Below are 27,718 nucleotides of genomic sequence, written 5' to 3'. Positions count from 1 at the left end.
GACCGGTCAGACCTCCATGGTGTGACGCCTCATGAGCTCTTCTCCAGCTGCTTAGTCAGAGCTTGGTGGGAGCAACCTGATTTCAGTCGCTTTAGTGTGTCACGTTCCAGTCATCACATTCACCCCACACTGACATTAAGGGAATGAAAAACAAGCAGATCCTCCGGGTGACCTCCTTTTCGTGCTGCAACACACCTCAACCAGATGAGTCTTCCTATGGCTCAGTTTGTCATTAGAGGGAATAACCCAAAAAGCAAGCTTCATATCCCACACTAAAGGCAAGATAGACATTGCTTAAAGAGATGCAGTTAGCAAAAAGCAGATTTCTTGCTTTTTTTTTTTTTGCATTGCAGCAGAGGGAGGGAATGTTAGGAGGGTGAGACGCTGTGCGGTTCGTTTGGCAGAGCAGGGTGAGCAGGGCAGGGGGTTTGCCTGTCAGTCAGGTATCCGTGGGGCTTACCAGGATAAAAAGCACAAAAGTTTGGTATTTGGCTTCTGGGATTTAAGCAGCAAACACTTAGCCCTGCATAATCCCTTTTAAGGTAGCCCAAATGCTTAGCTGGTTTCTTTGTCAGTTCCTGAGGGACAGATTCCTCTTTAAATTGTGGTGGCAGGGAGATGTGCCAGTCCCTCTTTCTGCTATGTAATCTCCTGTAGAGAAGATACAGGAGAGCAGAGAAAGATGGAGAGTGATTCCTACGAAGGACTAAACTGTGTCTATGGCATGCTTCTCCAGCAAACATGAGCCTGTCCTTGTTGGTGTGATGTCCTCAGTTCCCAGCACATCAAACAGGAGACGTCTCCAGCACTGAGGAAAAAAAAAAAAAAAAATTTTATGCTGAAGTTGGCAGAACACGGGCCAGGTTGCCCAGAGAGGTGGTTGATGCCCCATCCCTGGAAACATTCCAGGCCAGGTTGGCCGGGGCTCTGAGCAACCTGATCTGGTTGGAGATGTCCCTGCTCCTTGCAGGGGGGTTGGGCTGGGTGGGCTTTAAAGGTCCCTTCCAACCCAAACCAGTCTGTGATTCTATGATTCTGTCTGTCTTTGCTCTCACTCCAGCCTCTTAACCTGCTTTTTAGATGTGTGGAAAGCTGTGGTGTCGGTAAGCATCCATGTGGTAACTTCTTTGGAGTGGATTGCATGTCAAAGGCCTGGCAGCCTTTGCCAGGGTGTAAGGAGCAGAAGACATGCGAGATCTCATCTCTCCATCTTGCTGATGGAGGGAGGCGATTTAAAGCTAAGTCAGGATCACTGGGACTGCTGGGTGCAGGAGCAGCCTTGTCTGGGCCAGCCCTGTGACTGAGCACTCGGTTTGTCTCAGGCGTACAACGCCCAGATGTTGCAGGTGGAGTGGGCTTTCAACTGGAGTTTGGTGATGCTCAGGTACCTGCTGGATTCCTCACAGAAATCCCATGGGAGCCTCTGCGCAGATCTTGGGTGGGCAGGTCTGCCTTCTGGAGATGCCCATTTCTCTCTGTTGGTGGCAAAGGGAGCCTAAGTTCCCTTGTGTACCTTAGGTGGGAGCTGGGTGGGATTAGTCTGGACAACATGGAGAGAAGACAGAGCCCGGCAGAATTCCAAGCTGGAAGCTGGAGTGAGTGGAGGCATCTCCCACCTCCTGCCCCAGCCTGTGGGAACTGGGGTGTTCAGAGCCAGAATGGCACTGTGGACACCCTGCCAGGTAAGGTCAAGGTCAGAGATGGGGCTGATCCCCATTGAAATGGGTCCACCAGGATCTGAGATCCACATTTACCCAGCTGTGTTTGAAAAACAGGTTTGAGAAAGGAACTTTTATAGCAAACCCTGATCAGCTGGTGGACCTGCAGCCCAAGACCCAGGGGAAATCAGAAGCTAATCAAGCCTTATTAATACCAATTACAGTTCCTAAGCAGCTATGGTTGTGTTTAGGCTCTTGGAGGGGAGTGCCCAGTGATCAGTCTTCATTTGGAGATCCTCCTTTTTTGATAAAAGGGGCAAAGGATGGGGCGGGGCAGATCAGAGGGAACAACTGCCCTGCTTGGGTGAGGAGGCAACCGCTCCCCATCTGAGGATCCCAACAGTCTGTTGTGGCTGATGCTTGATCTCTTTAGGACAAGACTGAAAGAGGCAGAGATTTTTGCCTTCCAAAGGGTCTTTCCCAGGGATTCACAAATGCTTCATTTGTAAACAAACCCTGATCTGCCTGGAAGTCCTGCTTTCTCCTTTAGAGCTCTGCCAGCCCGGGGAAGTGACAGTGTTGAAGCAAAATGTGGCCGGGACGATAGCCGAGCTGCTGTCGCGCATGGTGATGGGTGAGCGCAGCATGGCAGGCAATCCCAACGCAGCTTCCACAGATAGGCTGTCGCTCTCTGTAACGTTGTTATGATGCCCAGGAAAATAAACCAAAAAGAAGTGACCAGAAATCCTGACTCAAAGGTGACTCACGTACACCTCTTCTCCGTCTCTCTTGTGAGTGCAGTGGCTGGTGTCTGGGTACCTGCTGTGGATGCTTGTTGCAACTTTGGGTTGATATGGTTGGAAAAATTAATACGTGGTGCAAAAGAAAAGGAAAGCCTTCAGTCAAATAATAGTTAAAATGAGTACCGAAGGGGAAACAATACTCTGTTAATATTAGTGGTGTGCAAGCACCCCTGATGGAAATAGAAGTCTACAGGCTTTGGTTCTGTACATCGAACCAAACAAACGGTCCCTGCTGTAAGGATGTGCTGTACTGAACAGGCAGAACAGACCGAAGGCATACAGGAGTTGTCAGGGGACTGCTGGTAAACGTTATCTTTGCTCTGCTTTTCTTTTAAATGGTTTTTGCCCGGCTTCTTGTTTGCTTTGTGAATTGGTGGATTGGTTTCTCTGCGTGCTCCTTGGGTTTGCCCCTTTGGGGTTGGTTTTGACCGGAGCAGCCTGTCAGACATGGGAGATCCCATGGTCGGAGGACCTCAGCAGGGTTAAACTGAGTTGAGAGGACAAAGGCACATCTTCCCTCGGAGGTGGGTCACCCGTGTGGGGCACTTTGCTGTGATCTTGCTGTTCGTTCCAACAGCGTAGAGGGCTGTGAATTGGGCTTACCGGCTCTCCCACTCTTTGAGTGTTATATGTGGCAGCAGCGAAATGACAGCACTGGGAGACTTTTCCTCCTGCATGTTTATGGGCTTTTGCACAACTCGGAGTCTCCAAGTGGCCATTAATTGAGTTTATGCTTGCTCGAGGCTTCGTTACCTGATCTGAAGAATGTAATGAAGGATGTAAGAGCACTCCATCTCTCACTCAAGGGGAGAGCGGAGGAGTTGAATATAAATATCTGTGTATTACAGCTGGACAAACAGGCAGTGTGGCCGTGTTGCCTCCTGCCACTTCCAGCCATATGGTGGTTAAGCCTGAGTGCTTCCAGGAGGGGCAGTGAAAAAAAACCTCTTCCCAAAAACAAGGACTGCTCCTTGCAGGTAGGCTGCACGAAGGGCTCAGGCTGGTGCAGCCAGAGATTCGGTGTTGGACGTTGGTTTAGTAACGTGGTTATTCATCATTCTTCCTCTGTCTGGCAAGGCTGGAAATGCCATGTCTTGTCCAGTTAACCTCTGGCTGGGCCTCCCTCCCAGTTTCCTGGGGTTTATTAACAGTGCTTCGTGCTTTAAGGACTGGTGAGGTTCCTGAGTCATCTCCTTAGGCAGGGAGCTATTTATTTCAGAGTGTGTGTTACTCTCCCTGGGAGTGGGTGTCTCTTCCGCTTTTGGATCCTGCCCTGACTCTATATAAAGACTCCAGGCTTGAATGAGCAGCAACAGCAACCCTCAAAGTGGTTCCATCCTTTGGAAGATTCCTGCTGCTGCTCTGGTCTTTCCTGGCTGAAGGAGTGTGGGTACGAGTTTGCGTGGGATGTTTGTCCGTCTCGGGGTTGTGTGGCTGCTAGGACAGCTCGTGGGGACACAGCTTATGATGCGTCCATGTCCAGGAGCAAGTCTTGCTCCTGTGGCTCATGGCCAAGGGGGGAAGCACAATTTGTACTTCCTTTCCTCCCTTGAGGTTGATTTGCCGATGCTGTTGGGTTTTTGGTCAGTGGGATTTTTCTTATTCAGGAGAGATGTTTGAGTGGCTGTAATTTTCTGTTGGTATTAGAGCAGAGACTGGGGGTGCCATGGGCAAATGAAAATGGGCTCCTCTGAGGCATCTCCAGCGCCGTGGATTTGGAGGAATTCCACTGTGTTGTTTCTCCCGGGATGGCCCTTGTCAGACACATCTCACACTTGCTTGGTGGCCTTGCGGAAAGCTGCCTCGCTGCATGGGAATGTGGGTGCAAGGAGAGCCCCTCACCAAACAGCTCTCTGGGGAGCTGCAAAGAAGCCAGCATGGCAATGTCCATCCAAAAGCTGACTTCACACTCAATTAAGCATCACCTGGAGCCAGAGGCACAAGTCCTCATGTCATTAGGTCTTGAACTAAATTGCTGGCACTTCATGAGGGCCCTGTCTCCATAGCCCGAGGGACTGATGCGTTTAATCCGTATCAGCACTAAAGAAACTTTAATGTGACCTTGCGGTTTGGTCCTTGTGGCTACTGGATGTGCATCACCACGGTTGTCTGTCTTAGTTATGGCTAAGGAAGGAAAGAGACCTACAGAAAATGAAAATTTCCTGAGCTTTGTCTGTTATTTGTCAGGTTTGACATGCAGTCACACAATTTTGCACTGAATTTTTCTTTTCCGTGTTTTTCCCTCTGACATCTAGATGTTTGAAATGCTGCTGTTCTCATTTAGCAGTTTCTCTTGCCGTACCAGCTAATGAAGGGTAGGAAGAATTTCTGCACTGACCTTTGCTGCTGCTGTTTTTCTTTTCTGCAGCAGAAATCAGATATAATTTGAAACCTTCTCTGAGCTGCCCCTCTGGGCCCTGAGCCTGTGCTCCCCCCGATGTGTGTTTGTGGGTGGTGGGAGCGTTTTGAGTCGTGCTGAATGGCACAGAGCGAGCTGCTGAGGCTTTGCCTGTGGTTCAGTAGATCTCCCATCTAAGCCTGGGATAAATAATGCCATGTAGGTCTCAAAGTTGGTTTTAAGTTGGTGATGGATTAACCTGCGTTAGTATGGGGGAATGATTTGCGATTGTGAGTGTAGGGAAAGGCAATGAAAGTGGCGGAATGGGACTCTGAAGTCTGTGCCACTGTTTCTACCAGGAGATGGGGATGTAGCCGTCCATAAGTACATGAGACATATCCCAACCTCAGTGCTTTGGAATAGCCAGACCTGAGGGACTTGCTGGTAGGACAGAGCTTGACATTGCCTGAGCTTGACCCATCTGCATGCAAGAACTTGGGGGCCTGCGGAGCGCTTCCATTGAACTTGTCATTTTGGCCACCCCTCCTTGCAAACACTCTGCAGAACAAATAAACCTGTTGTGGGCATGCTGTTGGCATAGAACAGCTGCCCAAGCCCCAGCTCCCTGCAGAGGAACAGGCTGAACCTCCGAAGTGGGTTCTGGTCCTCCTAGCCTTGCTCTTTTGGCCCTTCTCCATGTATGGGAGCAGATGGCTATTAAAAACCCTGGAGAAGTTCATTAAGCTAACGCATTACCAGCCCTCATCTGTCACCAGGGAAGCCCATGTACCCTGCAGCCATGTCCACGGGAGACATGAGTCGGGAAGAGTGGCCAGAGCCAAGCCCAACCCTGCGAGGGCATTGCGGGCCGGTGGGATGTGCACCCTGTCTCTGAAACACAGGGGCTGTAGAGCAGCCGAGGGACGTACCACAGACCTGATGGTGTGGCTTATTTATTTTTCATTTGCTAAAAGCAGTGGAACTTAAATGAAGATTAATTAAACCTTTTTATTTTTTCTTCCTCCCCTCCCTCCTGCTTCCTCTTGCTGTTTCTAGGGACGGCTGAAAAAATGTGCTAGAGAGGAAGCTAAACTCTGAGCATCCTTTCCCGAATGCAGAATATGGCCCCCGTGGGACCGCAGGGAAAGGCCCTGTAATTACGGGGAGCGTCCTGCGAGGCTGGGTTACACAACCAGGATGGAGAGCTGCTCCTACTTCGGTTTATCAGCAGGCTGATGATGCTGTAACTCAAAATACTACCTGGCTATTATCCATTCATTGCTTTTTTTATCATTGTCGGTGTCCTCAGCGCACAGCGCAGACCACTCATGAGGCTCCGCGCCAAGAAGGAGGTAGGAAGGAGCGCGCCGGATGATAAAAGGGCCATTTGATATTTGCAGTGCCTGCTGACATAATTCCCAGGCAGCCCGAGCGTATCTCGGAGCCGGCTGACGAGTCGCCGGGGAGATCTCGCTACGATGCCACCAAGTGAAGGTGACTCCTTCCCGGCTCTGGCGGGAGCGGGATGCCCTGACGGAGCAGTCGTTCCTCGGCGTCTGCTCGCGGGCTGCGCGCCGGCTGCTGCCGCCTGGGTTAAAGAGCCAAGTTAGCGGCTGGGAAAGGGATTTAGGGCTGCTGCACACACCTTGAGATGTCATTTGGGGGGGGACTAGCACCTGGGCTGTGGTGCTGGGTGTGCCATGGTGTCACGTGCTGGGGGACGTTGCTCCTGCGGGCTCCTGGGTGACTTTGTGCTGTTGCTGAGGATGCTGCCATTGGTGCTGGACCACACGAGCCTGGGTTACTGGCGTGCTTGCAGTGGTTTTGTGCCAGGCTTTGCTCTGCCGTGGAAGGATTTCTCGGTTGCTGAGGCCCGTGGGCATGTCTCGAGCTGTGTGTGGGCTTAGCCTCCGCTGTGCCTCGTGTGCTGGGGGGAATCCTAACCCCCCCCTTTTCCAGTTTGGGAGCTGAGGTATGGAGGAATTCTGTGACACGGGATGCCTGCAGCATAATCCAGCATCCCTGCTCCCGGTGCTGTGACTCTGGCCCCTCCTCCAGCAGCGATAACTGTTTCCCACACAGATGAGGAGGCTTCGGCATGTATCCCTGTCCCGCCAGGCCTTCCTGGCTTTGAATTATTAAATATTGTCTCTGAGCTCCATTATAAGGGTTGTTAGAGCACAGCTACTTATCAGAATAGAAAACACTCCGTTTCCATACAACAGTTGGCTTCCTCTGCTTGTGGTATTTACAATAAGTGAGAAGAGTTTAAAAAAATCAGGAGAGGCTGAGATTGGAAGTAAATACAAAGAAATAATACATTTGCAAGAGGATGTCCAGTTTTCTGTCTCCGTGCCCACGTGGTCACTGGTCTGTATGTTCTACCTGAGACAAAATCACATGCAAGTTCCTTAGCGTTAGTAGGCTGGAGAGCGTTTGCTCTGCCGTGGCTTCCATGAGGCCAGATTACAGGTTGGCCTCGGTGCACTGGGGGTGCCCCTTCCCACACCCCCACCGCCCTCTCCATCAGCTGGCAGAGACCCCGGCGAACCGCCCTGGCCACGTTTCTGAGCAGCGCCTGCGTTGGGAGCAACGCGAAGGTGCGGATACAGAGGAGAGCTGGGGCCGGCTGCTGAGCTCGGTGCTGGGTTTGTTATTATTTCTGCGAGCCTGAAGCCCTGGCTGCACATTGCTGTAATTTCCAAGGTCAGATTTTTGCTTGCTGCTTGTCAGCCATTGGGTGGTACCTGCTGCTTTGCAAGAGGCTGGATTTGAGCAGCAGTAATGCAGGCCATGTTCCTGCTGTTGGTTATTATTTTTCTGTAGGAATGTCCTGCCCCACAGCTGGGCACATCTGTGCCATGCACCTGCAGCATCCCTGAGTGGAGCTCCTTGGTGATCCCCTTTTTTTTTTTCCCAGAGAATAAGCCATGGAAACTGGCTTGAGACTGAGCTGGAAACTGGCAGCAGGGTCACAATACTGTCAGCCTGGGTCTGATCTCCTTGGACCTGGTGGGAGAGGTGCGGTCTCCTTCTCCAGCTTCCGAGTTAAGCCACGACAGCTCTCCCGGGCAGCAGCACGGCACGGTGCCGTGGGGCTGGGGGAGCTGCTGGGGGACTCGGATTGTGCCTGAGGAAAGGGAGTTAGAAGCAAGTTTTCACAAGCCTTTGCCTGCCATCTTCAATGGGAAGGATGTTTCCCTGGCAACGAGATGGATGCTTCCCAGCAGAGCGTATGGCTTCCATCGACTTTGATTTACTGGCGTGTTGAAATGGCAGCTAGATAATCTCTCTCCAGTTTTAATGTGTCTGTGCCCCGCGTCCCTGGTAGTTGTGAGCTTTAAAAGGCCGTGGATCCGGCCCCTGCAGTGCTGGCCTTGCTCCCAGCCCGTCCCGGGGCTGGAGCTGGCGGGGTCCTGTGTCAGGGCTGGGTCTGGGGTCCTTCACAAAGGAGGACCTGAGCATCACCTGGAGCAAGGAGCTGCAGGGTGGGCAGGAAAACCTTGCCTGCCTCTGCTACCTTTCACCAGCCGAACAGCTCCTCCTCCTTCTCGCAGAATATCATCCGCAGCCCTCTCTTCCTATTCTCCTCCCTGCTCTAAATCATTTTTAGATGTTTTCCACCTTTCACCACACAATCATCTGCCTTCTGCAGCTTGCTATTTATTGTTGTGTTTACTGGCGCTGGGAAATAAGGAGAGGGAACAAAGCTGCCATTTGCTGAGCGGGGGAACTTGGGGGAGCTGGTTCCTGCCAGCTGGTGGCTCTTGCCAGCGTCTGCCAGCCCCACCGAGGTGACACTGCAGCCCCCTCCAAGGGGCAAAACCGGGGTGCTCTCCTCATTGCTGCCTATCACCATCAATCTGTGCTCTGGCAGATTTGGTGAAAATTGGCCAACAGGTCCAAATATTAGGTGGACAGTGAGGCAGGGCAATCGTGTGAGCTATGGATGAGACGATGCCATCCTCTCGTCCACTTTGCAAGTAGCCAGGTGAACCAAAAACTCTGGTCTGCATGTGCTGGCTCTCACCCCTGATTGCAAGCCCCCCCAAAACTGCCCAGCCTGGAAGGCTTGAAAAGGAGACCCTGTCTGTTGCCTTTATTTCTTCTAGGAGCGTCATGGCTTCTTTCCCCTGCTCTCTGGAGCATTTAGCTCTACAGGCAGCTTCTCCCCCTGCAAAGGGCTCTGTGATGGGGGGCTGAGCCGTGCTTGCCTTGCCACACCTGCCCACCTGCTTGCTGTGTGTGGGTTGTGCTGGAGAAGAAGCAAAGAGATGATAGAAATGATTAATCATCCGTTGGCACTGGGGATTAACTTATCAGGTGCAAGGAAAGGGCTGGCACCGTCCTTGCGGACGGGGCTGCCCTGCTGCCGTTGGGGCCAGTGTCTGGAGCTTGGCTGTTCTCTGCTGTAAGCAAAGGAGACACCGACGTGGGTGCCTCCTGGCACTGGGGTGTCAGGTGTCCTGCACCCCTGTCCTGGGTGACAGGATTGCTCCTGGGGAGCAGCATTCCCGGGGCAAATCTGGCTACAGCTCAGGGAAACCTAACTGCTCTAGAGAGGGGAGATTGATGGAAAAGCACTTTGAATTCACAGTTGCAGCTCCTGGAAGACGCAAAATTGGTGGGAAACTTAAACAGAGCTTGACTGGCAGCTGTTGCGATGCTCTCCACTCCCTGCAGCGTAAGGGGAGAGCTGCCTTTTGCCGTGGAGCAGCATGCCGTCCTGCTCATGTGGGGAAGAGATGCAGAGCTCCAAAACTGGCCACCAGCCTTTTATTTCTTCTTGTTGGACCTAATCCTGCATTTTCCTGCATGCTGGTGCTGCTGGGTTCAGTGCAGCCTCCTCGGCTTTCGGGGGGTTATTCCTGATTTGCACCAGTGAGTGGGGGAGATGCAGATAGGGAATGTGGTCCTGCTGATTGTAGCACTCCTGTTATTCCTCTAGGTTTGTTTTTTGTTTTTTTTTTTTGTTTGGTTGGTTTTTTGTTTGTTTTTGTTTTGTTTTGTTTTTTTTACCAAGCTAGGGGGTCATTGTCTTCTAGGAACTAAAATCAAGAAGCTGTGAACCAGCTCTCCTGCTACTTGGCTCTGAGCTCCTTCCTAGTCACTAGCTGGGACAAGAGAAATAAAATTAAACAAATGGCAAAGTTACCAAATCTAAGACGTATTACACGGGCAGTTTGCAAGTACTTTTTTTTTCCCCTCAAGACTCAGTTAATTAAGTAAACTGATGAGCAAATGAAATTAGCAGTGCTTTGGTGATGCTTGTGGTTTATGCTTCAGCGTTATCCGTTAGCCTGTGGCTCAGAGACACCACGTTCTTGTCTTCTCCTCATCAAGGCATGAAGCTGGGGATGGACCCAAAATCTCGACTGCCCTTCTTTGCTTTTAGCTGGGAGGGAGCCCAGGAGCTCTGGGGTCCTGCCGTTACAGAAGCATGAACCGTGGGCTGAGGCATGGGGAAAGTGAGATTTTAAGTTGACGTAAGGATTTTGAGCCACTTGGATGCCTGCCGTGGGTCTGAGGCGCTTCACACGGTGGCTGGGAGCTGACGAGCCTCTGTCAGCAGCTCCCTGCGGGTGCTCTCGGGGGGGATGCTCGGTTTTGAGGTGCTGCAATTCTCAGTGCTGTAAAACAAGTGCAAAGTCAGGGCCGGGGACGCGAAGCTAAAGGAGCCCAGCGGGACAGCAGTTGTCCTTCGCGGGCAGGAAACCTCGGGCTCCAGCTGAATCGCTGATTCTGGGACAGACCTTGGAAAAACCAGCTGCTATTCCTGTCTGCAGTGGGAACGAGCCCTGCATGTTTTGAGACAATCGTCCTGTCTGCAATTAGACCAGAGCCTATTTCTGTGTACCCCGTTCCCTTGAGAGCGTTTAGATGAGGTGCAGCATCATGTTTTATAGGGACTTCTTGCTTTTAACCCAGATCTGGAGCTCAGTTAAGTCGGGTCGAGTGACTTGCCCAGGTCTGTCGAAGGAGCTTGACCACAGCAAGAGGATTTTTTTTTTTTATTCCTGTGTGCTCCAACCATGCAGCATAGCCCTTGGCTTCTTAAATGTGTTTAATTTCTTTTCTCAAGGTGTTGAAGAAAAGTAAGGCTTTGCCCTTAAACAGAAATAACTTGATCTTCACATACAGATAAAGGTTAGAACAGGAAGGCTTGATTCCTGTACTCATGAATAATGATTTCTCAGGGGCAGGGAGGAAGCAGAAGCTCTTTTAGGGGAATACCCTGTGGGATGAAGCAGAGGCAGTGCTCAGATTTCCATCTGAATAATACGGGTATTGCATGAGACAGCAACTTTCCCTCACATTAAAATCAATGAACGTGCTCTGAGTAAATGCCTGTGCAGACATTTTAAGAATTACTTAAATGTCGAATATTTTATACTCTTAATTTACCTCCCAATGCACCGTGGTCTGTAGGATTCTCTCCTGTGAGCTGTTTCTGCAGCTGCATGGATGTATTTCCCCCCACCAAGTTTTGCAAGGAAAACCTCAGCCCGGCAGCACTGGGTTGCAGGGGATGGGCTCCTCGGGCAGGTCCACAGCGGGATTTGGGTTTTCCTCCAGACATCTGGCTCCTCTGAGACTGCGTGTGCAGGGCGAGGAGAATACTCAAGCAAGCGTTTCCACGTGATCCCGTTGGATGAGGACAAAGAGGAAGGTTTGAGCTGGAACCTGGCATGTGGTGATTGTTATTAATAAGGCTTTTGCTCTGAGCTGAGCCAGTTAAATGATTAGGGCCAGCCTATAAAGCAAGCAACCCATTCCTTAAATTTAACCCCTTTTTCTACTGTAAAGCTTCAGGTCTTGATCTCCATTCCCCATCATTTCCAGACGGCTTTTGTTCTTCGAGGCTTCAGTCCAGGAAAGCTCTTAAGCTCACTCTTGCTTGTAAGTGTGGCGATACGTAATCCTTTGCTGGAGCAGGGACAAGACACACCATGCAAAACCCATCTCTACTCAAATTCCTGCAGTTCATGGGTTCAGGTCAGGACTCTGGCTCCGGGCAGACGATGCTGTTTCTGCTCCCTGATGCCGCTGTAAGCGAGAGGGGAAGGCTGGAGGAGCTCTTGGAGTGAAAACAGATTTCAAAAGTGGTCAATGTAGAAGTAGAAAATATATGTGAACCCATACCCCACCCTTTTTCTGGGAGATGTGCTGCCTAAATAGAAGGCAGGCAGAGGAAGAGAAGTTTTGTTGTGCCTTGGTGGTGCCACTTTACCATGCTCGCACAGTAAAGCTGTGACCAGCTGCTCCTTTTTGCTTAGCTTGCTGTGATGGCTTTGTGAATGCTCCTTGTCTGCTCCTAAAGCAGAAAATTACCTTCCTCCCAAAACCTGGTGTAAAGGAAATCTCATGCCCCCTGCTTTCCCAGGATGTAAACGTGCAGGTGTGTTTCTGTGGCTGCAAGGGGAATTGAGCCACAGGAGCAGGGTCCTGTGCTTAGTGCAGAGAAGACCCCAGAAAACCTGATTTGCTGGAAAACCACCCATTTGGTTTTTTTTTTTGTCGCAATGCTGTCACGCAGCAAGGAGAGCAGGTTTGCTGCATCCAGGTCCTGGGGGCTTGCAGGTGGTGGTGCAATGGGGCTGATTGGGAAAGTAAACCCTCTCATTTTCCTTCCCACCCCTATGACATGTTTTGGGGTCTCCAAAACCTGCTTCTTTGTAGCCTGATCAATCCCCACCTCCCAGAGCACCAATTAATGCAGCCGTGCTGTCCACACCGTGGCCTCGGTCCCCTGGAGATGCTCCGTTTATCCCACCACCCTCGGTACAATTCATGGCTCTGTACAAACGGGTTGCTTTTTATCGGGGCTGTTCAGCCACCAAGAAGGAACAGGAGCCATTAATATTGTCCCGGAGAGGCCTTTGAGGATTTATTAACAGGTTTACAAGCCATCAGGAGCCCTGCCCTGCAGCCTGTGTGTTGCCCATAAACGATGTTTTCCACCCGTGTGGGTACTCCCCCGAGGAGCAGGATCTGGGCTGGGCTCCGGTGGGAGGATGGGGCTGGGCACAGCCCAGCCTGCGGGGAATGAGGCACCGTCAGGAGCTATGTTTGGAAAGGAGAGCATTTATTAAGGCACAGGACCGAAAGGCAGGACTCCCCGCTTCTATTTTCAGCTCTGCTAGCGACAGAAGTTGCCCTGGGAGATGATTTTGGCTGAGGCTGAGGGATGCGGAAAGGCAGAGCGAGGCTTTTAGGCTGGGGTTTCACCTTGTAAATGAACGGCTGGGTTGCAAATTGCAGCAGAGTTGCCTACGTGAACAGAGATGACGGATGCTCCTGGTGAAGGGCAGGTGCAACGCACGGCGTCTTTACCCCTGGGAAGGTCGTGGCGTGATCAGAGTTCTGTTTCTGATTCACTGGAGGTTTAAACTGAGCTGTAAATACTCCCGTTCTGCTTGTGGGGCTTTCTGAGCGTTCAGAGGCACTTGAGGATCTGTTTTTGCTCGGCGTGGATGTCCTTTCACCTCGGTTCATTGTCATCACTGCCTTGTCGTGGCCTTTGGGTTACAGTGAAGTTTCAGGTACTTGAGCCCCAGCGTTTTACAGAGACCACAGCAAATGGGTTGCTGAGATTACAGACGAATCGCCCATAAGCATTCTGGTTTTATTTTAGCACAATTATCAATGCCTTGTTTACTTCTGCAAAGTAATTTTAAAGCATTTTGAATATTTTAAGTTGTTTTCCATCGTGCAGCTCTCAAATGCCTGTAGTAAAACACCCCTTCCTTTCCAGCTGTACTCTTTCTAATTAAACAAATCACTAATTCCCCTTCCCAATCCCAGGGAAAGCCAGCGAAGCGTGTAACAAGGACAGTGGCTCGTTCCCAACTTGTGCCCCCTCCTTGTGTTGTGCCCATCTCCATCGCATCCGGGAATCCAGTTGCTAATTCTCCCACTGCTGCTCCGTCGGGGGAAGCCCGATGTTTTTGCACGTCAGTGAATGTTATTTGAATGCAAGTATTTCGGGAATAAATCTAGAGGTCTTTAAAAAAATCTTATGTAAATGAGTGTGTGGATTCCAAGGGGGTTTCTTCGGGAAGGAGAATTAGATGATTAACCTGAAAAGCTTTACGATGATTCCATCATATACTTTTACTGGGAAAAATAGAAGAGAAAAAAATCTTCCCTATTTCAAGTAATTTTCAGTAATTTTTTTTTTGAAGGGGAGTTCAATAATTTCTTTTTTTATTGCTAACCTGAAGCAGAGTGGATATAAAATCTGGATATGCAGATTTTGTGCTGGGATTTACGAACCGCAATAAGAAGCTTGCGCGGATGCTTTAAGTCAATATAACCTTTGGATGTCGAGCCAGGCTTTGGGAGACTTTGGATGTGTTAGCATTAGCAGCAGGCAGATTTGCAGAGCTGAGCCTGGGCTGAGATGGGTGGAGATCCCGGAGCAGCAGGAGATGCTGGGTGCCTGTCGGAATGGGTGGCGGGTGAGAAGGTGCGGTGCCATGAGGTGTCCTTCTCCAGTGGCTCCAGGAGGCTGGAGCCAGCTTCCTCCGTGCTTTCCCTTTACAGAGGAGACAGTGGTCCAAAACCACCCGCTGCATCCCGGCCTGGGTTTGGAAGAGGCTGTGCCGGCTCCAGACGCGTGTCGTGTAGCACCCAGCTCCTCTCTGCTCAGGAGAAGGGTATTGTCTTCTCCAAAGCTCTAAGGGGGATTGGCATCTTTAATGAAAAATCATTAGATGGGACATAATTAACGTTCCTTATTGTGTATTAACATTACCCAGAGTCAGGCTGCAGACATTGTTTGCTTTGATTAGATTCATCCCAACCTCCGTGCTGTTTGTTGGGCTGTTTCCCTTTCCCTGGCTATCCATTATCATCTGGGGCCCTTTCTTGTGCTGTCTGGGTAGATTAGGTGAAATTAAAGCAGAGTTGGCCTTCCGCTTCCCCGCTGCCCTCCCTCTGTGGGATAGCAGAGGATGCGCGCGCCATCTCCAGCGTGGACATACCTCCCACCTTTTTTCTTCCACCCCCATCCATAGGGGATTTGAGGATGCTTCAAAGCCTCCCAGGAGCCATACAGCCCCCTGAATTCAGTTTCCTTGCAGCAAAGTTTCATTCTCTTAGTCTCCTTTTAGAGCCCCCCAGAGGTTGGTGGACCACAGGGTTGAGCAGAGCAGCTGTGCATCAATCACCGCAGAGCTACTTTGGGATGTCTGTGCTGCTCACTGTGTGATGAGCCAGTGCCTGCATCCCTTGCTGGTAGGAATAATCTTTACCTGGTGGCTGAATATCCCTATTGGGACTGAACAGGAGCAGATTTTGGTCCATGTGGGATTTGGCCATGGAGCTCCCATGCTTCATTGAAGGAGCTGGTGCCTTCTCCACCGCCTCCCGTGCTCGGCAGCGCTGTAATTAGTGCTGGCCCCGCAAGCATGATCTGCCTCAGGTCTCCCTGGTGATGAGAGCCCTGGGGAGCGCAGAGCCAAAATTACAGCAGGGTGAAGCTGGCCCCAGGGAGACTGGGGGAACAGAGGGGCTGGGTCCGGGGCTGCAGCGTTGGGCTGGGGAAGGGGGGAAGCAGCAGCTGGGCATCCCGCAGCCCCCGGCGCTCTCCACGTTGCCGCTGTTTGCACGATGTGCTGCTGGCATTCAAAGTGATAACATTATTTTTCCTTCCTTTCTTGTGCCTCATCAATACATGTCTGGGGACAAATCTAACGTATAGCAATCATCGTGTTTGTGGTGTCTGTCCCTGCCAGGACTCATTGCTTAAGCGTGGCTTTGCTTGCGATCCATCCAAGGTGGTCGCCTTCTCCAAGACGCTGTGAAGGCTGCATTGCTGTTGACGCATCTCCTCAGGCATTTCATTGGGATGTTTGGGCATAAAAATAGAACCTACTTTCTACTTCTTCAGTCAAAAAATTTAGGATTTTCCTTCCCTCCTGATCCCTTTCCATTATCTTTTATTTTTTTTATTTCCCTCTTCTCTTTTTTTCTTTCATTGATTATTCATTTGTTTCTCACTCCAGCATCAGAATTTGCAGCAAAATCTGGGCTGCCCTGGGAGTGGGGCTCTGCTCCCCCCACCACAGTGCGGGCAGCAGCAGGGTCCCGGCTCCAGCTCCCAGGGCCTGGCCGAGGATGCAGGGATGGATGGCATCCGTTTGGCTGCGGGGCAGGGTGTGGTAGGCTTGTTTATGGCAAGGGTTTTAAAACACTGGCTTGGGGGAAAAAAAAGCATTTTAAGTGAGACCCAGAAGAGAATTAAGGGACGTGAGTGGGATTGCAAGGGATGTTTTCTTGCTCTCTTGAGGTTGTTTTCAAGTTTCCAGGTACCAGTTCTGGTGTGAGAAGAGGAAATTTGTAGTGGGAAATCAGGCAATTGTCTGTATCTGGTCTGCACTCAATCTTGTTGCTGACAAAACTCAGCCTTCACGGGGACGGCTCTGGAGGTCCCAGCAGGCAGGGACGTTTCAGCCTGTGGTTCGAATAAAGACTGCAAATCCCCCAATTTTTACTCGTTACTGTGACATTAATGGTCGTTGCGAAGCCACAAGCATGACCTGGATGGCGTGAAACTCCTTTTCTTTGCACAACGAAAGGGAGCAGCGCCCACCAGCTGAACCGTGCCTTATGAATATTGGATACGCAGGTTGTAGGAATGCGAGACAGCGCCAGACAGATGAATTATTTAATGCTTTTAAAGAATGCAGCTTTTAGTTTCTTCCCGCACTGGCCTACTTCATTGTATCAGTAAATCGATCTTGAGTAAATTAATTCCCCTCCTTTTGTTTGAGCAAGCGGTGGGCATCACGGGCTGGCGGAAATATCCATCTGTGAGATGCCAGGACACCTCTGCGGCTGCGGACTCGGGCATCGCGCGTCAGGAGAAAGTCAAGCTCCTGTTGTTCCTTTTGTGCCCTTTCATTTTACACTCCTGACGAGCGTGGAACGGGTAGTTTTGCTGCGGACAGCCTGGGAATGAGTCTTCTCTGGGTTTGTGCTCCGGCCCTCCTCATCTCCTGGGCTGGTCGCCTGTTAGCGCGTTGGTAAATGAGCTTTGCCCTGCTTGTTTGCGTCCTTGTTGAAAGCACGTTACAGTAAGAGCTGAGGGTTCCTCGGGGAAAATAATGTCAGGGATTTTCAGAGCTGCTGGGAGAGGAACTGGATTGGCACTGGCCAAACTGGGAACAGCCCCATGGGTCCTTGACTTTCTCTTTTTACTCTGTGTTGTAGCAGCAGCACAGTGGATATGTCCAAAAACACATTCTGGACTAATTTAATCAAATATGGAAAACTCCTTCTCTGAAGACTGATGTTCCCTCTCTCTCTCTCCTTTTCTTATTTTTTTGTTTGTTTTCTATAGTTTTCTCCTAGTTTTTTCCTGCCTAGTGCTGTCCGTCTTTTCCACCATCGATGAGTACCAGAACAGCTCAGAAGGGGCCCTTTACATCCTGGTAAGTGGGATGCAAATGAAGCTGTCAGCCAAAAACACGCAAAAACCTGCGGTTGGGAGTGTTCAACCGGGGCAAGAGTTTAAGCTGTTGCTTGTGAGCAGGAGACCACTGGACCTGCCGGTAAGAAATAGGGAGAGTGTAAAAAAGGAGAAATCAAGAGTACCCAGAACGTGGTATTTTTAAGGGTCCTTTAAAAACTTTCCTAAACTTTTTATTTTTTCTGCATTTATCACCAATTGCAAAACACAGTAGCAAGACTGATCCCAGCGGAAAAGCAGTCTGATGCCCAGCAGCTCCCAGTATTTAAAGCTGCGGATGCGCCGCGTAGGGAGCGGCCCACGTGCCTGCCTCTTCTCCTGCGCTGTAACATCCCTGCAACTATTTGATCCCCACCAAGCTGCAGAGTTTTGTTCCTTAAATAGCCCGGCATCCCTCACGCTGCCAGCGTGGCTTCTGCCATCGAGAGCCAGCAGAGACCCTGCATGCACCGCCACGTCGCGGGGCTGCCGGCTTCACATGTCTCTGTTCCTTTTGTCTGTCTTCCTCTTCCCCCATCCCTGCCCTACATCGACATCAAAAGGCACTGCAGGCTAATTAGGGCTTCGTCAGGTTTGACACATGAGAAGGCGGAGGCGTGCGCCGCCAGTGAAGAGACCAGAGTGAAGGGAGCACGCGCAGGGTGTTCGGGTGGCGATGGGAAGAGCTGCGACGCGTGGCATTGGCGCGCTTGCTTGGTGTCGAGGGACAGAGGATCTTCATCACCCCTGCGCCAGATAGCCCAGTGCACAGAGACAACTGGTCCGGCTGTCTAGGGAAAAAGCTCCCATCCCCTGTGAAGGGTCCTAGGATGGAGCAACCAGTGATTCCCATTTCCGGGCTTCCCCGAACTGCTTGGCGTTATCCTAGTCGAGTCCTGGGGACTAAGGGTGCAGGTACCCATCAATCCTGTGATGGGGGACACAAACACGACACGAGAAGGTGGGGAAACTTCTACAATGTGCAGTACATCTCCCACCCTAGGGCAGGGCAAGGGAAAACACAGTCTGCAAGCCCAGGCTCTCTGGTTAACGGTCCTGGTGCAGACAGCTCTGTGGGACAGTTTGGGGCGTGCGGAGAATAGCTGCCGGCTTTGTGTTTGATTCTGGAGTGTGCTCTCCATCGCGCTTCTCTCTCGCCTGACAGCGTTGTCTCCCTCACAGGAAATTGTCACCATCGTGGTGTTCGGGGTGGAATACTTCGTGAGGATCTGGGCAGCCGGCTGCTGCTGCCGGTATCGGGGCTGGAGGGGAAGGTTGAAATTCGCCCGCAAGCCTTTCTGTGTCATCGGTAAGACCTGTATCCCTGGATGGGATTTCCCAAAGCAAAATCACTGTCGCAAGCGCTTGCTTGCGTGGCGCTCTGGTTTCTTGCATGCATTTTGGGGGCTGATCTTCAGCCGCTTCATGGTCACCTTGAGAATGGAGAACAGAAAGTCTTAATCCATGGACATGGTTTTGTTATTCTGCATGAGGTCCGCTCTGTTTTCTGCAGAGCTGGGTGCCGTCCCGCTGCCCTGTGTGCCTCAGGCATCACTGGCAGCTCCCCACAGCCCCAGAAAGGGGGTTTGGCCAGGAGAAGCTTGAGCGTAGGAGCCGGGACCCTGCGGTTCCGTGTCCAACCTTGACACTGAAGCGCTGTGTTTTGCTTTGCCCTCCCTGGTGCTGCTGGGCTGCCTCACCAGGGAGTGATGAGAGTTTAATTAATTCTTATTTGGAAAGTACTCAGTGGCCCTCTCATGAGAGGGGCCGTCTTTGCCCAGCAGTTCTTTTTGATGGGGTAAGGAACGGGCAGAGAGGCTGTGCCATTTGCTTTCAGCTGTCAGGCAGCTGGCAATGGTCAGATGCAGAATTTTAGCTTATTCACTGAAAAACACTTACAAAATTTGCGTAGAAAACTAGGGAAGAGGGAGGTTTATGGAATCTTTGAATTTGAAATATATAGAGTGAGGCTCTTTGTCTTGGACTTTCTCTGTCTGTGAGCAGCCTGGGGATGCTATGGTGCACCTGTAGATTTTCATTCCCAGTTTAGACGGGGGAATTCACACCTCTAGACAGCTCTGTGTAACAGGCAGCTGGTTAAAAAAGGGCATGCATTTTGTGAGGATTTAATGCAGTTCTGCAATGTTAACACCGAATTGCATCAGAATTCAGGCTTTGCAGTATTTGACATGTGCTCTATGGGGAGGATGACTGTGGAGAAGGAAACTAGGACGTTTCCATAAGGTGTGTGGTGGCTTTCAATGCCCTCTGTTTGTGCAGACATCATGGTGCTGATCGCATCCATCGCCGTGCTGGCGGCAGGGTCCCAAGGGAATGTCTTTGCCACCTCGGCCCTCAGGAGTTTGAGGTTCCTGCAGATCCTGCGCATGATCCGCATGGACCGGCGGGGCGGCACTTGGAAGCTGCTGGGCTCTGTGGTCTACGCGCACAGTAAGGTGAGTGAGCCCCACACAAGGACATTGAGTTGCTCTTTGTATTTCCCCTCACCAGAGACACCGTTTTGGTTCAGTTCCCCACTCCAAACATCTCCCAGGCTGGGAAGATTGGAAAGACACCATACGGTAACGTGGGGAGCAATGCCAGTAGAGGAGAGAAAGGAGGGATGCTTAGAGGTTTGCAGGGAATATCTTGAACATAGTCACCACCTGCACACTGACACAGCTCATTTTGAAGAGTTAGCAATTAGCCAGGCAGCCTCGTTAAGTGCAGGTGGTGTTGCCAGCTCTTTGCCTAGGATGCACGCTTCAAAGCGGATGCGTTTCCGAGAGCGCGTCCTGCAAGCAGCAGCCTCTCGCAGACACGATTGTTGCACCGCGTTCCTCTTCCCGATGTGGGATCACGGACTGGTCACAGAAGCAATCCCTGGTGTAAGGCACTCTGGCCTTTCTCTGGTTTGGGAAGAGTTTTTCTTTTTTTGTTGTTTCTTTTTTTTTTTTCCTGCTGCTGAATTTATGAATTTAACATTTCTCTCGTTTCCTGTGCTTTTTCTCCATAAAAGTTTAGCCAGCGTGTCCAGAACTGCTTAAATATCATAGGCAATTGGTGGGTCTCTTTTGTCCTGCCTGGTATTAACTTCCTCCAAAAACAGTCACTCCCGTGAATTCTGAATTAGAGCTTCCCTGAAATTGAGGCGTTGTATCCAGACCTCAGCTTGGTAGCCTCTCCCCAGTTGATGGAAGGGGACCTGCCTTTCCCAGGGATTTGGGGGTTCCCATTTCAGTTTTAATCCCACTTCCCTATGTGAACTATGGAAATTTCTTTTTTTTTTTTCAGTTTCAGTTCCACATCTTGAAATAACAGAGCTACTAGCACTCCCTTTCCTTCTCCGTTTGCTGCATGTGTTTTGTTGATAGTGTTCAGGACAGGGATCGCCCTGTGTGTGTGGCAGGGCCACCACATGGTCCCACCTCAAAAAGTGGCATTACCAATCTCCAACCGAAGCCTAAACAATGCAGGAGAAGTTCAAATCTGAGGCTGACATGCCAGGAAGTAACTCGGCTTTTGGAGATGAGCACCAGGATGGCAATTATTCTCATCTACCCCTTAATGATCTTGCAGGAGCTGATCACTGCCTGGTATATTGGCTTCCTCTGCCTCATCCTGGCCTCCTTCCTGGTGTACTTGGCCGAGAAAGGGGAAAATGAGCACTTTGATACCTACGCAGATGCGCTCTGGTGGGGTCTGGTAAGTAATTTTCCTAGAGCAGCTGCTGGTTATTAAAATGGAACGTCCATTAACCCTCCATCTCCTATCACGCGCGTGAGGAATTGACTTACAGCGTGCTTAGTTAACATTTTTATGAAATGGCTTCAGGCTGCTCCGTTTAGCTCCTTTTCTTAAATAAACCTCATGGAAAATGTGAAGGGATGGCATTTCTTGGATTACCCAGAACTGCAAGGGAAATGGGAACTCGTGTGCTTTCGGTCTTGGGGCTCAGCTCTGCTGCGACAGCAGAGGCGGGTCAGATACAGACCCTGTGCTACGGGGTGCTTTGATCATCGATTTGACAAGTACCGCTGCCTTTTAATTTAAAATAGTACTTGGGCAATGTGCTGTTAACCATACTGGAACAAATTTTGTAAAATTAACAGGGTGTAAGTACCAGAAAGACTTCAGCCCGGAAAGCGCTCCCCTTTCGCGTCTTTGCTGACAGAAGAGGAAAGGGCAACACTTTCCGTTTGCTGTATGTGTGTGAATTATTGGATTACCCCATTAACAAAGAGAGAATTAATGACGTTCTAATCTTCTTGCATTATTGTTCTTCTGCTCCGACGCCACGGCGCTACTTTGGCCTTGATTACAAAGCACGTAATGAAAATCCCAGATCTGATCAAATCCCAGTGACAGGCTTGGGGAGGAATTGGCTGATCAAGCAGCTCCTTGCCTCCAACAAAGGGAAAGAAGCAGTCAATTGCTTTTCAAGCCCGTGGTTAGGGCAGAAAATAAAAAACAAAGCCCAATTTGACATAGCTAGAAAATAAACAATGAGGAAAAAGTGGCGGAGCTCAGTCTCGGGAGAACCATGTGCGGATGGTTCATGTCCTGCTTCTCAGCCTGCGCGAGACTTCGGCGGAGGATCACCCCTTCCCCATCTCGGGGCATGGAGATGCACCAGGCTGCTTTGCCACCAAGAAGCAAAGAGTAAAATCTGAGCTTCATCAGAATAAATAGATTTTGTCATTGTCCAACTCATGGGTCCAGTACAGACAGATCTTGAGAGACGGGCAAAATAAATCAAATTTCAGGTTCAGAAACTCATCCTTTGACCTGATCCCAGTGGACCAATCCTTGTAGCTGTCAATATAATTTGTAAAAACGTTGTAAACCAACTTTGCCATGCTTACCAAGAGAGCACTGCTTCGCCTCTGTTTCAGTAAGGAACAGCCGCGTGGATGCGTTTTCTAACCACTTGGTCCAAATGGCGTCTAATTGATAGGGCTTTTAGTGGGTTAATTGAACAGCACCTTGGGATCGGGCTTCCATTTGTGTAAAAGGGATTTTATTTGAAGTTGAACAAGTTGTGAGGTTTCCAAAGCCACATCAGCTGGCTCTGTCCATGGAGGGGGACAACATTCCACCCAGCACAGGGACCTTTGGGGTCTATTGGGCAGAAATATCAAAGATGATGTTCCTCATCACAGCATCTCTCCCTGCCTTGCTCTGCCAGTTCTGGGCTCTCCCGATCCTTTGGGAAGCCTTGGGGGATAAGCAGCGTTTCCCACCAGTGAGGTTGAGGGACTGAAGTGGGAAAGCGCTTCTTTTCCTGCAGTTTGGAGTTCAGGGGATTTTTTTTTTGTCTCCAACAAATCTCTCAGCTCCTTCCCTGAAATGCATGCAGCAGCTTGCAGGTGTTCCCTTGGTGCATAGCAATAATACTGAAGAGGGGGAAAACATCCCCAAATTAGGTTGTATGAAGCCGTTGTAATTCATCCTGTCGGGCTGAGACGCTGTTTTTTAAATGGGAAGGGACACGAGCTAATGGGCACTGCTGGGAAGATGAAGAATAAACAGCATCAGATCTTTTTGCATGCGAATAGCCCTGCCTTCTTTCCTGCAATCCTGTAAGGGGTTTTTGGGGGAAACACACCGGTTCCTTCCCCTGCTGCCGGCGCAACCCCATCTCCCGTGGGAGGCTGCAAACTGCTGCAAGCCTCTGCACCAGATGACAGCTCTGTGTCAGCGAAAGGCGAGAAAATGCTCCCGACTGGCGCGGAAACTCAGTGGTGTTCTGGGTGTCGGAGCATCGCTGCTTCCCATGGAGATGCCCATCCCAAAAAGCTGGGGTCTTCCTCAGTGCCCATGCTGCACCTCGACTTGTCCCCCATGTCCCACCCCAGTATCGCAGACGTTTTGGTCATGGTGTTTGAGTGTTTTCAGGCTGTGCGGTGATCTCCTCCCTGCAGATTACCCTCACCACCATCGGCTACGGGGACAAGTACCCGCAGACCTGGAACGGGCGGCTGCTGGCGGCTACCTTCACGCTCATCGGTGTCTCCTTCTTCGCCCTTCCTGCCGTAAGCGTCTCAAGTCAGAAAAAAAAAAGGGAGAAGAGCGGAAACCCTGTCTCAATATCCCCAGCAAGGGCACTGTATTTGAGTGAACGGGATGGAAACTCTGGATTTGGCTCTGCACAAATCTTTATTGAAATGAAAGAATATTTTTCCCTGCAAAGGGCTGTTCCTAGGGGTGATTACCCCATTCCAGCGAATTACCCCCCCTCCCTTTCGCAGCGCATTTTTGCTGAATGCCAGCCCGGTGTGGTTATTTTGTAATTTATCATCTGGCTGGAGGGAGTTTAGCAAAAATCAGCAATTCCAGTGAGCACCAGCAAAGCCTGCTGACCCTTCACTGGGAGTGTGTCTGCTAGGGCTGCCTTGGATGGAGGCTTCTCCTTCCTTTCCCTCTATATTTAAAGCAAAAAAAATGAGCCAGAACAAACTTTTGGAGGGAAAATTGGTTGCAACTTTTTAAGGAAAAACTTAACTAATGCCTTGCTAACCGCAAATTTTCGTTCTTGTCCCCAGGGCATCTTGGGTTCAGGGTTTGCTCTGAAGGTTCAAGAGCAGCATCGACAAAAACACTTTGAGAAGAGGCGAAACCCAGCAGCGGGCCTGATTCAGGTGAGGATCGCATCCAAGGAGCCTTGGGGTTACACCGTCCTGGTTTTGGGGGGCTTCGTAGACTGTTAGAAGCTGGGGTGGAGGTGGGCAGGTGAAAAATGGGGCTGTGTGTGTAAGGTGTGAGACAGCAGCTGGTGGCTGGTCTTGTCTGGGAATAAATGCCAGGAAATCAGCCATGGGAAAATAGCATATGTGGTAGGCAAGCTGGGGGAGAAAAGGAACAAAATCCAGCCCAGCGTGGCGAGACAAATGCATTAGGACAGTCTGTTTTCACCAAACGTTTTTTTTCCCCCCCAAAGAGAATATTTATACTGATATAATCTTACAATTGGGAGCACTTTCATCACGATAACAGATGTCTGCACAGAAGGTTGGCCTTGGTGCCTGTGTTGGAGATTTGAAACCGGAGTCATTTTACATTCCCCCGCTCCTTTCTCTCCAATTTTTTTAACTCCCTAATGGGCGACAACACCCGTCTGATACCTGACCTCACCCTGACAGCCAGCGCCTGGTACCCACAGTGTTTTTAGCTGGGCTCACGTGGTCAGGAGCATCACGGTACCACCCCAAATCTGCAATGTATCCAAGGAGAAGGCAGGATGTCTGAACGGGAAACGGGGGATGCGGTGTTGGCGGAGGTTTATAAAACTGGGGGTGGTGCTGGCCGTGCCTGGCTCCGCGCTCCCGCTGTGTCTCCTCCCCAGGCGGCTTGGAGATTTTATGCCACCAACCTGTCCCGGACGGACCTGCACTCCACCTGGCAGTACTACGAGCGCACTGTCACCGTCCCCATGTACAGGTACCTCCTGCACCTCCCTCTTCTACTGCCTTCCTTGTGATGCCGGTGTCTCCATGTTTATTTTTGTTATCTGGATAGATAGTTTCATTTACTTATTCATTTTTTTTAGGTTGAAAAAGTTAATTTCAAGAGCTCTTAAGTGCTGGTATATGCTTTTTCTTCTGGAGTTTGTTTGCTTTGGCTTTTTTGTGTATTTCTTTTTGACTTGATTTTAATTTCCCTGTTTTCTTTTTTTTTTCTTTTTGTGTCTGTGTGGATGTGCTCTTCTTTTCACCTTTATTTCTCCACATCCGCTGGTAGTTGCGTTGTCTTGTGACAGTTGCCGTGCCCAGGTGTGAAGACCTCCCTCCCTCCCAAGCTGCCCTGGATCGTAGGTAAATGCCACCCTCTGTGCGCCCTTGCCTGGGCTCTCCTTGCTGCTCCAGCAAGTCTCTAATGGTCCTTCTGCCTTTCAACAAACTTCTCTCCCTCCTTTGACTGGCCCACTTCTCTCCCCAGGTGCATTTGTCCTGGTCCCTCTTTCCTTTCCTCTTTTTTTTTTCTCTATGAGGAGGAAAAATCAGAATTCAGTGAGCATTTTCCCATTCCTTGCATTTCATTTCTCCATCACGATCTGTTGACGTGAGTAGGGAAGGATGGCAGAGCCATGACAGATGATGCTGATGAAGCACCGCTGCGTTTTAGCAGCATCCGTCTGGCTTGCTTCCAGGAGACGTAACTCATCGTCGTACCCGGGCAGCTCTTCCAGCTGGAACAACACGGGTTATAGCAGGGCTGTGGGAATTCACAGCCGCTTGGGATTTGGAGCCTCATGGAGATGGGGACAGAGTCCTCACTGCCCTCCGGGGCGTGGCAAAGCACCGCAGCCCCCGTGTCGCTCTCGGGGTCAGTGGCTTTGAGGAGGAGGAGGAGGCTTCCCCAGAAGCTAAACCACAAAACACCACTGTTCATTTCCTGCTGCGTGGCATCCCAGGCAGGGCCATTCATCCCTTTCTGGCTTGTTTTTAGGGGCTAGCCTGATCTCTCTGGGTTTGTACAGGGGTTGGATGTGTTCCCTCGATGTTCCTGTAGCTTGGCCAGGTTTTGTTGGGCGTGCTGGGGCTCCCTGCGCCCCGGCTCCCTGCTCCCAAGCAGGGCTGTGGTCCGGCACTGGGTTGTGCCATGCAGGTGTGAATCCCTTTCCGTTTCCCTGTGTTGCCGGTGCCTTTGAGCCCTCGGGCAGACAGTCTGCATCTGTTTCCTAGGGTAAGCATTAGCCTGTGTTTGAAAGGCAGCAGCCAGCTTGTTAAACCATCTTAAAAACCTGTTGGAAGTCACCTTGTCGTGGTCAGTGAGTTTTCATTGGATTCATTCCCAGTATTCCCAGTGTGTGTCTGATCGGTTACTTTTTCCCTAGAGGTTTATGAACCCAGTTCAAGATTTTGCCTAAAAAAAACCAAACAAACCCAAAAAACCAACCAACAACCCAACGAAACAGAACAAATCTGTTTTCCAATAGCATTAAACCCACTCATCGAAGCTCTTCCTCCCAGTATTTGACCTCCTCGCTGTATTTTTGCAGCGCTGGCTGGGATCAGCTACTGGAGAGGGTGAGGACCGAGCCTGGCCCAAAGTCCACTGCAAAGTGCAGAAAACCAGGGGTTGATTTCAGTGGACTTTGCCAGGTTTTACTGCTGTTTGAGAGACTGAACGTGCCGTGCAGCCAGACGTACAGTGACACTCTTTTGCGTGAGGCCTTTCTGGGGGAATCGCTTGCTACTTAATCCAGGAAACTTGTATTTCCCATGGAAGAAAACTAAGCTAAAGAGCTCCAGAACTGGCCAAATACAAACTTTGGGGAGGAGAAAGAGCGAAAAATGTAGTTTGGTGAAGAGCCAGGACAAAGTTGTATCCAGGTCGTGGCAGTTTTGCTGGCTGGTGCCACGGGTGCTGCACCCAACGCTGGTCCCAAGCAGCAGCACCACCCTGGGTGTCCCTGGGCACAGGTTTCTGCTCTTCCAGCCTCACCCTTAAACCCCAAGTCCTGTCTGTGTGCAGGCACAGTGACCATCACCTGGGAGAGTGAGCCGTGGGTGCACGGGTCGATCCAGCCATTAGTCAAATTGGATTTTTTTACCAAGAAAGCAGTGTGAACCTCTTTTGAATATATTTTAGATGCAGTCAGGTAAATTAATTGATTTTTTTTTTTAAAAGGGGGTAACTGTATGTTCTGGCTGCAGCTTCCATCACTCACACTGTCCATCTTATCCTCGTCTACCCACTTTGCTAAGCCAGCTGGCGGGTGCATCAAGCCCAGTGTCGTGTTGAGGCAACAGCTGCCGATGCGCAGCTGCAATGCACAACCTGGTTAGGAAGTGGGTTGGAGGAACACAATATCCCTGTCTCCCTCCCGGCTGCCTGGGGGTGACCTGCAGTTGCCAGTACCTTGGCACCCTTTCTGCTCAACGTTGGGCTGCTTTTTCCTCATAGCAGGAGTCCTGCGACTCAAGCTTGCCTGTCTTCCCAAGGCATCTCCAAAAAGAGATGAGAAAATGGTCCCACATGGAGGAGCTCACATGTCTACAGAACATCACTCAAATCACTGCAGGAGAGCTAGTCTCATTCCTTTGGGGAAAATATGGTGGCCTCTGGGAGTGTCTCAGATTTCATCTTTAAATTCACAATGTTGTAGAACCAAATTTGAAATACGCACAAGGCTCCTGCACGTGCAGGTATGGTTTGGGCTTGCAGTGCATAGCTGGGTGCACCCAGACATCGGAACCCGTTATGCACCAGCCACTGGATTTGCCAAAAGCTAATCTGCTCTTCATTTTCACTCACGAGAACAAAGCCTTGATTTCAACTATGTTCATATACGGATCTTTGCTAAAAAAAAAAAAGCCACCAGTGCATCGCTCAGCCCAAGGAGTCTCTGGCTGATGGGACCGATGGCTGCAGATGTCTCATGAAAGGTCTCTTGAGTGCCCCCACATTTTCCCCACTCCATGGTGCCCATTTGCCTTGGAGCAAGGTGCCAGCTGCCTGT

The 27,718-nt window shown here is 50.5% G+C and overlaps 1 protein-coding gene across 8 annotated transcripts in view; it reads left to right on the top strand.

Annotated features, from left to right (window-relative positions):
• KCNQ2 (potassium voltage-gated channel subfamily Q member 2) overlaps positions 1 to 27,718 on the top strand; it is a 63,936-nt gene that overhangs the window by 5,383 nt on the left and 30,835 nt on the right. For 7 of the 8 annotated variants that reach the window (XM_086760475.1, XM_086760474.1, XM_086760476.1 and 4 more), the window contains exons 2-8: positions 17,146 to 17,236; positions 18,436 to 18,562; positions 19,534 to 19,709; positions 20,833 to 20,958; positions 23,178 to 23,288; positions 23,799 to 23,894; positions 24,599 to 24,693. In XM_086760475.1, coding sequence (XP_086616601.1) covers positions 17,146 to 17,236; positions 18,436 to 18,562; positions 19,534 to 19,709; positions 20,833 to 20,958; positions 23,178 to 23,288; positions 23,799 to 23,894; positions 24,599 to 24,693 — 822 coding nt within the window. Of the gene's footprint in view, positions 1 to 17,145; positions 17,237 to 18,435; positions 18,563 to 19,533; positions 19,710 to 20,832; positions 20,959 to 23,177; positions 23,289 to 23,798; positions 23,895 to 24,598; positions 24,694 to 24,802; positions 24,827 to 24,991; positions 25,032 to 27,718 lie in introns of those variants that run through there. The other variant, XM_086760477.1, reaches the window with a different exon arrangement.

Source organism: Chlamydotis macqueenii, chromosome 16 (genome assembly GCF_036417535.1).
Source record: "Chlamydotis macqueenii isolate bChlMac1 chromosome 16, bChlMac1.mat, whole genome shotgun sequence".
Lineage (NCBI taxonomy): Eukaryota > Metazoa > Chordata > Aves > Otidiformes > Otididae > Chlamydotis > Chlamydotis macqueenii.
This window is presented reverse-complemented; position numbering and strand designations above follow the sequence as displayed.